The 12,218-nt window shown below is 56.8% G+C and overlaps 1 protein-coding gene across 1 annotated transcript in view; it reads right to left on the reverse strand.

The window, feature by feature from the left end:
• PYGB (phosphorylase, glycogen; brain) overlaps window positions 1-12,124 on the reverse strand; it is a gene marked incomplete at its 5' end in the record, with an annotated part of 13,303 nt that extends 1,179 nt beyond the window's left edge. The window contains 15 exons of the mRNA XM_010080440.1: window positions 242-449; window positions 783-924; window positions 1,258-1,316; window positions 1,870-2,017; window positions 2,156-2,257; window positions 2,925-3,039; window positions 3,378-3,541; window positions 3,656-3,802; window positions 3,930-4,022; window positions 4,365-4,508; window positions 5,356-5,438; window positions 6,446-6,557; window positions 9,470-9,601; window positions 10,960-11,063; window positions 12,046-12,124. Of these exons, the coding sequence (XP_010078742.1) occupies window positions 242-449; window positions 783-924; window positions 1,258-1,316; window positions 1,870-2,017; window positions 2,156-2,257; window positions 2,925-3,039; window positions 3,378-3,541; window positions 3,656-3,802; window positions 3,930-4,022; window positions 4,365-4,508; window positions 5,356-5,438; window positions 6,446-6,557; window positions 9,470-9,601; window positions 10,960-11,063; window positions 12,046-12,124 (1,832 nt within the window). The remainder of the gene's footprint in view (window positions 1-241; window positions 450-782; window positions 925-1,257; window positions 1,317-1,869; window positions 2,018-2,155; window positions 2,258-2,924; window positions 3,040-3,377; window positions 3,542-3,655; window positions 3,803-3,929; window positions 4,023-4,364; window positions 4,509-5,355; window positions 5,439-6,445; window positions 6,558-9,469; window positions 9,602-10,959; window positions 11,064-12,045) is intronic.
• Between the last annotated feature and the right edge of the window lie 94 nt (window positions 12,125-12,218).

The raw sequence follows: 12,218 nt of genomic DNA on the forward strand, positions 1-12,218 counted from the left end.
GAGACCAGTCGCAGTGCCTGAAATACTCTGTGCCCTGGCACATGCCACTGTGCTCTGGGTGACCTGCCTGGGCTGTGTCTTGGGTGGGCTTGTCCACTGACCAGGGCAGAGGCTGCTTCCTGGCGCCTGGAGCTGCACAGGGCACAAAGTGTCCCTCCCAGAGATCATGGCTCTACCTGCCGGAGCTGGGACCTGTATCCCCACAAGCCCTGGCACGCATTGGGCTCTTCCCAGGACCAACCCTTGGCGATCCAGGGCCTCCACGTCCTCCACCCGCATGCCAAAGATGAAGAGATTTTCTTCGCCTGCCTCCTCAGCCATCTCTACGTTGGCCCCATCCATGGTACCAATGGTGAGCGCCCCATTCACCATGAACTTCATGTTGCCGGTACCCGAGGCCTCTGTGCCAGCTGTTGAGATCTGCTGGGAGAGATCCGCTGCCGGAATCACTGTCGGGCGCAAGAAAGGTAGGAGTTAATCCTTGGCATACTGCAGTTGCCCATGACCTGGGTCCAGCAAAACAACCCTGGGCATCTGCTGCCTTCAACCCCAGCCCAAATGGTGTGGCTTTGGGGCCAGAGCCAGGCTCTGCCCTGCCTCAATCCCACGCAGCCGCTGACAGTCCTGCATGAAGCTGGCTGTCTGCCCTGTGTGGAGCCCTCCGGCCCTTCCAAAGGGAGAGCCAGGTGACCTGCTAGGACAGCCTCTCGGGCCAGCCACCCTCTGGGCTCAACTGGCACGTGCCCACCTCCTGACATGTGCTTACGCAAGACCAGACGTACCCTTCTCGGCCAAGGAGACCCGGTAGTTCTCCAGGAAGATGACCTTGAGCCTGTCCCCCACGTAGGGATCGTTGTTGATGACCTCGCCGATGGACGTGATGAGTTTGATGATCATCTTGGCCATATGGTAGCCAGGGGCTGCCTGAAGAAGAGCAGCCCAGAGATGATGAAGGCTTTTAGGGAAGGAAGAGCATGAGAGGTGCCAGTGGCTCCTCACCACAGGAAGAATCTGGGCCTCACCTCTGCTGTTCACATGGATCAGCAAAAAAACCCTCCTGGGAGCCCTGAGCCCCAGGAAAAGAGTGACAGGGCCTTCTTCAGTCTGATCAGTGCGTGAAGGTGGTTCCTGAAGAGCCCGCCAGCAGACGCATGCTGGCTAACCCACAGCAAGCCCCACAAAGCCACAGCAAGGGGACAGCACCTTCCCCACACCCCCACGGAGCCCTGCGTGCACCGAAGCTGGGACGCACGTTACCTTTCCTCCGATCATTATAGTCCTAGGCACAAAGGATTTGGATGGATCGCGTCTGATGCCTGAAAGAGCAGGGCAGAACACAACCGCAGTGAAGATAAACCGCACCGAGGTTACTGCATGTATCAGAACCAGGCTGGGATCCCAGCCACCATCACATGGACCCAGCAAACTTGCAGGACCCTGATGCCCGACCAGACATCTGCCAGAGCTGTGCTGGGCAAAAACAGGCTGCAAAGTTCTCACAGAACTACTGGAGTCAGCATGCTGCAGAGGTCCAAGGACGTGCCTCCCTTTGGGAATGGCCAGGGGCCTGAAGCCCACACTGGGGAGCAGGATTTTAACTTGCACCGGGTCAGTCCTGACACCTGCAGGACAGGTGTGGGGCTTGCCAAGGCCCTGGGGCCTCGCTGGGCTGGAGACACAGGCTCTGAGCTTTCCTCAGAGCTCTGTAAGACCTTTCAGACACACTGTCTTCCCTCCTGGAGAGAAGCGCCTCATGCCAGGAGGACAGAGCTAGGCTCAGGAGTCCTTGGCCACCAGCTGGCATCCTTCTCCCTGGGAGCCCTGGCAGGGCGAGGTGGGCTGGGGGACACCAGCACAGGCAGGACTTACGGTTGTAGAGAGTGATAGCATGCAGGCAGTTCAGCAGCTGCCGCTTGTACTCGTGAATTCGCTTGACCTGAACGTCAAACATGGATGAAGGGTTGATCTTGACCTTGTACTGCTCCTCCAAGTAGGCTGCAAACTTCAGCTTGTTCTCCTAGCAAGAAAATCTGATGAGAAGCAGGCATGGGCTCCCTAAGCCTTGCAGCAGAAGCGAGCGTTCGCTGCTGGGATTTTCCCGGGAGCGAGGTGCCTTCAGCCTTCTTCCCCCCACCCCACCTCCAGTGCACATTACCTGTTTCACTTTTGCCACGTCCCTGATAAAAGTCTCATTATTGATGAAATCTAGTATCTTCTTCAGCTGGCTCAGATCTGTGATAAAGCCTTCCCCGATTTTCTAAAAGAACAAACGGAGAGAGCGACGTCCTACCCTGAGACACCTCCGTCCATCCGCACCGGCACTTCCCCAACAGCGATGCCACAGTCCCGCTGGGAATGGGAAGAGGGACTCTGGCCAGAAAGAGGGGCACAGTTTCTTATGGTGACATTACTTCTCTGCGGCATCAGGAAGCCCGAAGGTGCAGAGGAAACTGGGCACTGAGCAAGTCCCTCTCTCCCGAGGAGCCTTAGCGGGAGGATGTGCACAGGTACCAAGGGATGGGCAGGACACACAGCTGCACTGACGTGTAGGATGTCACTCAGCTACGGTGTGTCACAGTCTGTGTTCAAGGCTCCAGTAAACAGAACTAGGGCTGGAGCTCCCAGGGATGCTGAATGCCTTTGCAGACACACCACTGGCACACCGTGGTACTGCCTGACAGGCTGTGTGGAGCCACTGGAGGGGGCAGGGGACCAGATCCAAACTTCTGCAACATTTTTGGCCAACTCTTCACGGCTGCCTTTAAAGCCTAGCCCATCTCCATGTGGACCAGGTGTGCTCCTCCCTGGCTGTACCCCCTCACGCCTGCCTGGCCTCAGCCTCCGCTCTGACCAGACCACATGAAGAGAGCATCAGAAGCGAAGGGGCCATGCTCAGCCCCTCACTCCAGACACTTGTGACTCACCTCAGCAATAACATCGGCCAGTCCGGGGTTGCACAGCAGGAGCCAGCGCCTTGGTGTGATCCCGTTTGTCTTGTTCTGAAACTTCTCTGGCTCCAGCTCATAGAAATCCTTGAACCTGGAACACCAGGGAGCTCTGAGCCACCCAGCATCACCCAGACCTTCATCTGGGCCCCCGCTGTACTCGCTCCTGACTCAGGGCAGTCTCTGCAGATCTCCCTGGAACGAGCCTCATCCCCTTCCTCAGCCATAACGCTGAGGGTTTCCCCAGCTCCAAAGGGAGAGGAGTTAGACCTTGCCCACATGTGAATGAGAGTCTCCCCAGCCTGCCCTGCCCAGCTGGGCAACCAAACCACACACCCTGACCCCTGACAGCTCCAGGAACTGCCCCCCCAGGCTTATAGGCAAAGCCCGGTGCGTGGCAAGGGTGTGTGCCTTGGGTGTCCCCCAACTCACACAGAGTTCTTCACGATGTCCGAGTGGATGCGGGCCACGCCGTTGACTGCGTGGGAGCCGATCACACAGAGATGCGCCATGTTAATACGTTTGCAGTCTCCCTCCTCGATCACCGACATCCTCCGGAGACGGTCAATGTCTCCTGGGTAGAGAGCTGCCACCCGCTGCAGGCAGGAAGAGGAACATTAGCAGCCACCCCAGAGGCGGCCCCCATCCCAAAGGCGGCCGGCTCAAGACCCCCAGAGCTCCCCCAGCCTGTGCCCAGCCCGTTCCCTTACGTCCAGATGCATTTGGTTGAGGGCATAAATGATCTCTAGGTGACGTGGCAGCAGCTTTTCAAACATGGAGACGGGCCAGCGCTCCAGGGCTTCGGGCAGCACGGTGTGGTTGGTGTAGGCGCAGGTCCGTTGGGTGATCTCCCAGGCCTGCGTTACGGACAGCAGGTTAACGCGTGCGTACCCGGGCCAGGAGGGGAAATGAAACCCTGTGTGAGGACAGGACAGCAGCTCTGGCCCCTGCAAAGTTCGGCATGGGCCTCCCAGCTCTGCTCACCTTGTCCCAGTCCACCTTCTCCACGTCCACCAGGATGCGCATGAGCTCTGGGATGGACAGGGCGGGGTGGGTGTCGTTTAGCTGAATCGCCACCTGCAACACAGACCCGCTGGGCTCAGCTCTGGCAGTGGTGGGACCGCGACGGTGTCCTGCAGGCGTCAGGTTGGGGTGAGGGTCAGCCCCAAGCCTCTTCTTACGGTACACATCCCAGAAACAGACAGAGCTCCCGGGAACAAAGCTATTCAACCTTTGCAAGATTTGCTCCAAATTGCTAATTTTTTCCCTGGCAAAAAACGCTCAGAGATCACCTGTTTTCCAACCCCAATTGCCAGGGTCTTTGCATACGTGGCTCCCGCCCACATCGTTCTGAGCATCCCGCTCTCCTTCATGCTAGGCTGAAATACCCCCCAAGCTCCTCTCTGCCCAGAAACTCACCTTGTCTGGGAAGGTTTCGAAGCATGTTCTCACAGGGTCTCGACAGCCAAATTTGGAGGACTTAAAGCGGCGGATGATGTCTTGGAGGGTAGCGGCCACCACAAAGTACTCCTGCTTCAGCCGCAGCTCCTTGCCTTCAAAGAACTGCAAGTGGGGGAACCACAGCCGTCAGCGCCACAGCTGCTGTCCCCAGCTGGCAGCCAAACCCCGGGAGATGCTCCTGTCCCCTCTGATGGGCTTCCCAACAGGCTTGGCAGGTTCCGCACCTTCTCAGGGCAACCAGGGATGCTTCTCATACTGCCTCTGATGGGGCAGCAGCTGGAGGGGCTGACAAGGTGCTCAGCACCCCAACCAGCTGCCTCCAGAGGGCAACAGAACCTGCCACATCCCAGCTGCTCCTGCAGAGCAAGCACAGCTCCCTTCTTCGCTGCCAGACCCTTTGCAGGGTTCTTGGACCAAGGATTTTGGACTCCCTGCAAGAGGCAGGAGCCGGTGTCTCTGGACACACTCACTCACGCACACTCTATGTCACATTTTAAAACAGCAGCAGGGGTGAGAGGGTGGGGGTGAAGTGCAGAAGATGACCTTTTCCAGCACAGATGCTCATCCACGACTAGATGGTGAGGGCTCTTCCCCTTGTGACCTGATGCAGGGTGAGTGCATGTTCTGGGACAGTCCCTTGACCCGGAGTGGGAAATGAGTCTTCCCTCACAGCCACCTCTGAAATGACGACTTCCTTTTGCAAAGGGTAAGCCATGTAAACCGGCAACTGCCTTGAATTTGAAATACTAGGATGTCTTCCCCTCCTTGCAGCAGGGAGCACAGAAGCTATACAATAGGAGCTGGCCTCTCAGCTGCCATCAAAAAAAAAATCCTCAAAGCAGAACAATACAAATAAGGTGGCCATGACCTTCCAGTGCTTGCAACCAAGGCAATACAATTACAAGAATGGTCCCGAGCAGCCCGAAAGAAAGGCAAGAGAATCACTCACGTTGTCATTGGGGTACAGGACTCTGGATATGTTTTCTGCCAGGTTTCTGTCCAACACCGCCTCGATGTAGTCACCCACGTTGACTGCGGCAAGAGAGGAAATACGTGGCAGCTGGAGAGATTCTGGCAGGTCCCTGACACTGCGCTTTCCCCTCTTCTCTCATAGAGAGAGTTGTAACAGGCTGGTATTAATGAAATACAAACGGGAATGTACGCATGTGCAAGGCACCAGAGAGCCAGGAGGCAATGGGATAAGAGAGAGACACATCCCGGGAAGGACAGACAGAAACCGAAGACAGATAGCAGCCAGAGAAGGCAAAAAAAAAGGAAGCGAGTGACCAGCCATCTTGCTTAAGGACTAAGGAGAAATGGGGCAGGCCAAAGAAGCACTAAGACTGCAATCACACACAGCTCCTGAAGAGTCAAAAAGGCTCATCCCAAACCCAGCCAAGAACGGAGGAGACATTCTGAGAGCCATCACCCCTTGTCCCACACAAGTTCTCCCGGCAGGGCTGCCTGGATACACACATCTCTGCGCTTGCCACTATGGAAGAATAAATTAAACCAGTCTAGTCTAAAACCTTCCCCTCCTGCAACAGCCTCGCACTGACATCTGGGACATTACTTGCCCGGTATCTGCTCTTCAGCACTACCGTTAGAGCCTGAAAAACGCCCTGAAGAGGTCCCATGGAGACCCAAAGGACACCCCCAGTAAGGTGGGCTGTGCTGCTCTTTTCCTCCAGCACTAACAGCTACTGCCGCACAGAAATGACCCTCCGCAGCATGTGTGGGTTTGCAGCTCATTTGGTGAAGTGGGGAACACAGCAGCCGGTGGTCCACCACTTGGGGAAGGCACGGGGCAGGTTTTGAGAGTGTGATAACCATGATGGCGATGGAAAGAGGATGGGTGAGTGTCCTGGTGCGTGAGGGCTCTGGAAGCAGTTGGACATAGCGTGATCCATGGATGTGGCACAGCGCGGTGTCTGGAGGTAGCCAGGACGTATGGATAAAACCGTGCCAAGTGCTGCACACATGGGAACAACTGTGTCCCAGGCTGGCTGGGAGGGAGGCGGTGGAGGGACAGCACTTACACTCTTGGAGGTTGAAGTCGTTGGGTGCTTTTGCAGACCACAGCCTCATGGTGTTCACAGTGTTGTTCTTGTATCCTGGCACCGGCGTGTCGTAAGGCATAGCGAGGACAACCTGCAAAAGGACAGGATTCCCCTCTCCTGAGCAGTGCAGTGGCCCCAGAGAAGGTGGGAAAGCAGCTGAAACCTCCGCAGGAAGAACCCAGAGGACACAACTCCTGGCTAGGGTAAGAATCTCAACTCACGAAAACACATCTTCAGAGCTTCACAGACTCCCCTTCTCTCGTGGGCGCTTCCAGCACCCCCTGGCAAAGTGTTAATAGAAGAAGCAGAGCTGTTGTGAGCTTTACTGACACGCTGGAGTTGTTACAAGCCCATCACTGGAATGTAAAAGAGAATTGCAAGCAACCTACCCACTGGCGTACTTCTGAGTTACTCATCAGAGCACCGCAAGCACCACAGCCGGCCACTGCAATGTGCTGGGGTCCCAGGGCAGCTGTGACCGCTGTGTTTCCCTCTGGGACAAACTCCCCAGTGGGAATCCTGCCTTTTAGCCTTCTGCAGCCTGCCAGGACCAAACCCTCCTGCCACAGCACCATTCCCAGTGCCGTTCAGCCAGCGTTCAAGGTTTGTTGATCCTGCCTGGGTAAATCCACTGAGAATTACAGCACCCCAACTGAACACGAGTCTGTGGATGGTGCTTAAGGATCATGATGCTGCACACGCGGCTACAGGGAGTAACACTGGGGCTTCCAGCTCCAACCACACGAGTCAGGCAAGGCACAGGTGTGCTTCCAAGCTTGTGTGCTTTAGCTCACTGCTGTGCCAGCATCTGAGTTCCGCCCGACCCGCCAAGCAAGGCACACTGACTTCAGCGCAGAACAAAGAGGCTGAGGGCTTATTCTTGCAGAGCAAGGCTCTGATCCTGCGGCATGGAGCCTGGGCTGCCTCTCTGACACCAGCAAAAGAAGCCAGCATCCTTCTGACCCAGTCAGTGTGTACTGGCACAACAGCCCCGCAGCCAGAGGCTGTTCCCAGGCAAAGATGCGGGAGGCAGCAGAGAACTGTGCTCACAGGGCAGGGAAACCCCAGGCAGATCAGTGCGTTGGCCCTGACCAGCCTCTTCGTGCTGCCGTCAGTGACACCTTCCCCCTGGGGAGATCAGCAAGAGCTCAGGCTCGCAAAGCTGCTAGTAGCAGCTCCGAAGATGGAAGCAGGCAGAAAGTTTGCCCTGCCTGAGCCACAGGACTGGGGCACATGTCACATGAGTTGAGCGATGCTATATTTGGATACTGTGTCTTTGGCTTTTTTTTAGCTTTTCCATCTTGTTCCCTTAACAGCGCTATCTGAAAATTCACCTCCTTGTAGGAGGCAGGGTTTCCACTGCGTGGCTGGGGATCCCTGAAACGCCAGGCTCCCGCCGGGCCCAGGAGAAGCACATGGAAAGGCAACCCCCAGCACAAATACAGGCTGGGAGGGGAATGGATTGAGAGCAGCCCTGCGGAGAAGGACTTGGGGGTGTTGCGTGATGAGAAGCTGAACATGAGCCGGCAGTGTGCGATCACAGCCCAGAAACCAACCGTGTCCTGGGGGCATCCCCAGCAGCGTGAGCAGCAGGGCGAGGGAGGGGATTGTCCCCCTCTGCTCTGCTCTCATGAGACCCCACCTGGAGTACCACGTTCATCTGTGGGGTCCTCAACATAAAAAAGACCTGGACCTGTTGGAGCGGGGCCAGAGAAGGCCACGGAGATGGTCAGAGGCTGGAGCAGCTCCCCTATGAGGACAGGCTGAGAGAGTTGGGGGTGTGCAGCCTGGAGAAGAGAAGGCTCTAAGGAGACCTGATTGCAGCCTTCCAGTGCTGAAAGGGGACTACAGGAGAGATGGGGAGGGACTCTTTATCAGGGAGTATGGTGACAGGACGAGGGGTAACGGGTTTAAGCTGAAAGAAGGGCGACTGAGATGAGATCTGAGGAAGAAATGTTTTCCTGTGAGGGTGGTGAGGCAGTGGCCCAGGTTGCCCAGAGAAGCTGTGGATGCCCCATCCCTGGAGGGGTTCAAGGCCAGGCTGGATGAGGCTTTGGGCAACCTGGGCTAGTGGGAGGTGTCCCTGCCCATGGCAGGGGGTGGCACTGGATGATCTCTAAGGTCCCTTCTGACCCAAACCATCCTGTGAGTCTATGGTCCCCACAGGGACATCTGCTTCCCCAGGGAGCTCTGGCATGGTGCCTCCATGCTGTTCACGGGGCTGTGGTGTTGAACAAGGCTAGGTCATATCCCTGAATTCTAGCGAAATTCATAGTCCTTCCTTCCTCCATCCTGGGCAGCACTTAGACAGGAGAGGCTGAAACACCTTCAATCCTCTTAATCCATCTATCCCTCTTTAAAGCTTGCCTTCCTCAGCGGTAGGACTGGGATGCATTTACGAGGGAGCAGCCTGTGCTCTGAAACGATACGTGCTCCTGAGGCACAGCATTACCTCCCCGGCTGCAGGAGGCTGAAGAAGGGTTTGCTCTCCACAACGTCACAAAACAGACTGGAGACTTGAAACCATGCCTCCAGCCTCCCCGGACAGCACTCTGCCTTATCAGGCTGGTCCGGGAAAGAGAAACTTGCTCTGATCATGCGAGTTCAATGATTGCTCCGTGGCCACCCCATGAGCTGAACCTCCACTCACAGCGGCAGCACCAGAACCACCTGCAGAACCCCTGGGTCTGAGCACGTGGTAGCCAGGAGCGGTGCAGAAGGAGCCCAGTGCAGCTGCCAGGGATAGAGTCCTCCTCCGACATAAATCTGTGCCAGGGCTTCACCCAGAGATCAGGAGAGATGGAGACCCCAGCTGTGACTGAACACCATCCCTCTTTTTCCTCAAATCCTGCCATAGCCAACAAAGTCAGCTTCGTAATTGCAAGGGGAGCAGAGGGAGTTTTACCAGACTGGGAGAGAAGCACAGCCCCGGGACAGCCGCTCCCCTGCCACGCTCCCCTGGCCCATTGCCCCAGAGCCCAGCACCCAGGGAGAGGCTGGTACCTGGGTGTCGATCCACTTCACCCCCTCGGGGGTGTGATCCACACGGCCGTAGAAGTGCACGGGGAGCATGTACTCCGGGCGAGCCTTCTCCCAGGGATTGCCGTAGCGCAGCCAGTCGTCAGCCTCCTCCACCTGCAAAAGAATAGCTCGTGTCTCCGAGCCACGGCTAAACTAGGCTCTCCGAAGGGAGGCCGGTTTTAAAAGCAAAGCTTTAGTAAGCTGGCTTGAAAAACATCCACAGAGGCCTCTGGAGGCCAGCTGGGCTTTTCAAAAAATGGACGAACACATCCCAGGTGGTGTAAATCGATGAGTCTCTGTGGGCTTTGCAGACCTGCACAGGTTTAAACCATCCAGACCGCACAGGTCCAGTCTGCCTCAAGGGCTTTAAACCCAGTTTGACAGTGATAGTGGGCTATGTGTGATGTGCTTCCCCATCGGTGCTGTTCCTGGCCACAAACCACCTCCTGTAACCCTTGCTGACTGCTCTGCCCACTGCCCAAGAGGATTTCTCCTCTCTGCTCAGAACAGCACCGACTGGAGGGAAGTGAATTCAGCGGAGCGACCGACCAGAGGGGCTGAGGCACGCAGAGAAATGTCTGGAGCCACAGCCCAGCATTGCCCCCACCCCTTCTTTGGGAGTAACACAAAGTAAATGACAGTGGGTGCTTTTTTTCCCCCCATTTTCACCATTCATAGGGCTTAGCATTCCAGTTTCTTTGTGGGGAAGGAGGAAAAAACAACCCTCAAACCTCCCACCCTCCCTGCCTTATGGAGAGCTATTTTAAGGGGAAAAAAGGGCCTTTATGCTCCGAAGCAAGGCAGGTCTCCTAATGGAAACCATTTTCCAGACATACACTGGGGAATACTGCCAGCTGGGGCAGTTTTTTAGCCTATTTTGACTTGCAAAATGGGATGATCATTGATGCCACAGAAGAGTCCCTGTTTATGGCCCTGCTGCCAGTCTCCCAGGGAACCCACAGGAGCAGCAGCACCCCCGGCACGTGCATGTGTTCCACCGTGTTCCAATTAATCCTCCACCAGACACCTTCGTTAGGCGTTTAGCCACATCTCCATCCTCAGCCTGATTCCTTGTCCACTCACTGCTGGGCTGGATGGGGCTCTGGGGGTTGTTGCAGCCGTGCTGCGGAGCCCTCGGCAGGGACACCTCTGGTCCCAGAGCTCCCAGTGCCCTGAGGGCTTCATTCCAACACCATCTTGCTGGGCTGGTCACTGGTGTGGATGAGCTCGTGTGTGTCCCTGGGGGAGCACCCGCCGCATGCGCACCCCACCACCCTCACATTTTCTCTTTGCTCCGGCAGTCGGAGCCCTGGGGTCAGATCTGGCACCAGGTGATGGGCTCAAACGCCCATTTTATGACCAGCCTGAGGCACAGCAGTGCCGTTTGTGTGGCCAGGCCTTATCCACGGGCAGAGGCAGCCCCCACAGCACGAAACAGAAGGAGCAAGGGTGACTCGGGTTTGCCAATGTACCTGCCAGCCATCAACAATCTTCTGATTGAAGATACCGAACTCGTAGCGGATGCCGTAGCCGTACGCTGCCAGCCCCAGCGTGGCCATGGAGTCCAGGAAGCAAGCTGGAAGAGCAGAGCACAGTCATGCTGCAAGGAACTTCACCCCTTTACTCGCTGCGCCTGCTACGGCACGCTGTGCATGGGGGTGAGGAACTGCCGCCACCAACGCTGCTGGAAACATTTATTACGCGGAGGAAATCCAAGTGCAGAAGCGACAGATCAGGACAGCCTGCAGCAGGACCCCCTGCACATCCTGCCAAGCCAGCATGAACACCCTCAAGTTGTTGGTGACAAGGGCACAGGTCACCAAAAATCCAAATCCAGCCTTGTCAGAGAGAGATCTAAACTTGCCCAAGGTAGCCACGCCTTGCTCTAAGCCTGCCTGCCGGTAAAGCCGGGCTTTACCATCCCCAGAGGTGTTTGAGGCCAGGCTGGATGAGGTTTGGAGCAAACTGGGCTAATGGGAGAAACTAGATGATCCATGGCAGGGGGTGGAACTCGACGATCTTTAAGGTCCCTTCCAACCCAAACCATTCTGTGGTTCTTATGAGTCTGACCCCAGCTTGCTGCTCCACCAGCCACTTTGCTACGATGGCTTTCACAGCAAACCCTTCCAGCCCTCAGCCCAGGGCGGCTCTGGTCAACATCAGCCCTGGCACCTCCTCCGTGTTGGGGAGCGATGCTCTCCAGGGGTCCCACGGGACAAGCAGACTAAAATCCAGCAATCTGCCTACGTGGGAGCTGCTGGGGTGCCTCCAAAAAGTCAGAGCTTTCCCAGGGAGGTGAGGAGAAAGGCTCCAGCCAGCCTGCTGTGCTGCGGACTACCCAGCTCCGTCTCCTGGATGCTCCCCGTGGGAAGGGGGCTGGTTCCTGGCCAGCCGGGAGCAGGTGGGAGGGCACCGTGCTGCCGAAGGGCTGCGCGGCAGACGCAGGCTGTGGGCTGCACGCTGCAGTGCTGGTGGCAAGGGTGTGACAGCTTCCAGCCAGGCCACCCTCGAACCCCGGGCACTCGTGTGAGGAGGGGGCTCCCCTCTCCCTGTATTACCTGCCAGGCGGCCCAGGCCTCCGTTTCCCAAGCCAGCATCTTCTTCAATTTCTTCCAGCTCCTCCAGGTCCAAACCCAGCTATTGGGAAAAGAGCCCCAGCAGAACATGTCAGCATCCAGAGCCCGCACCCTGGGGCTGCTCTCCGAGGAGGGAAACAGATCCCAAAACAACC

Source organism: Pterocles gutturalis, unplaced genomic scaffold (assembly GCF_000699245.1).
Source record: "Pterocles gutturalis isolate BGI_N339 unplaced genomic scaffold, ASM69924v1 scaffold16844, whole genome shotgun sequence".
NCBI lineage: Eukaryota > Metazoa > Chordata > Aves > Pterocliformes > Pteroclidae > Pterocles > Pterocles gutturalis.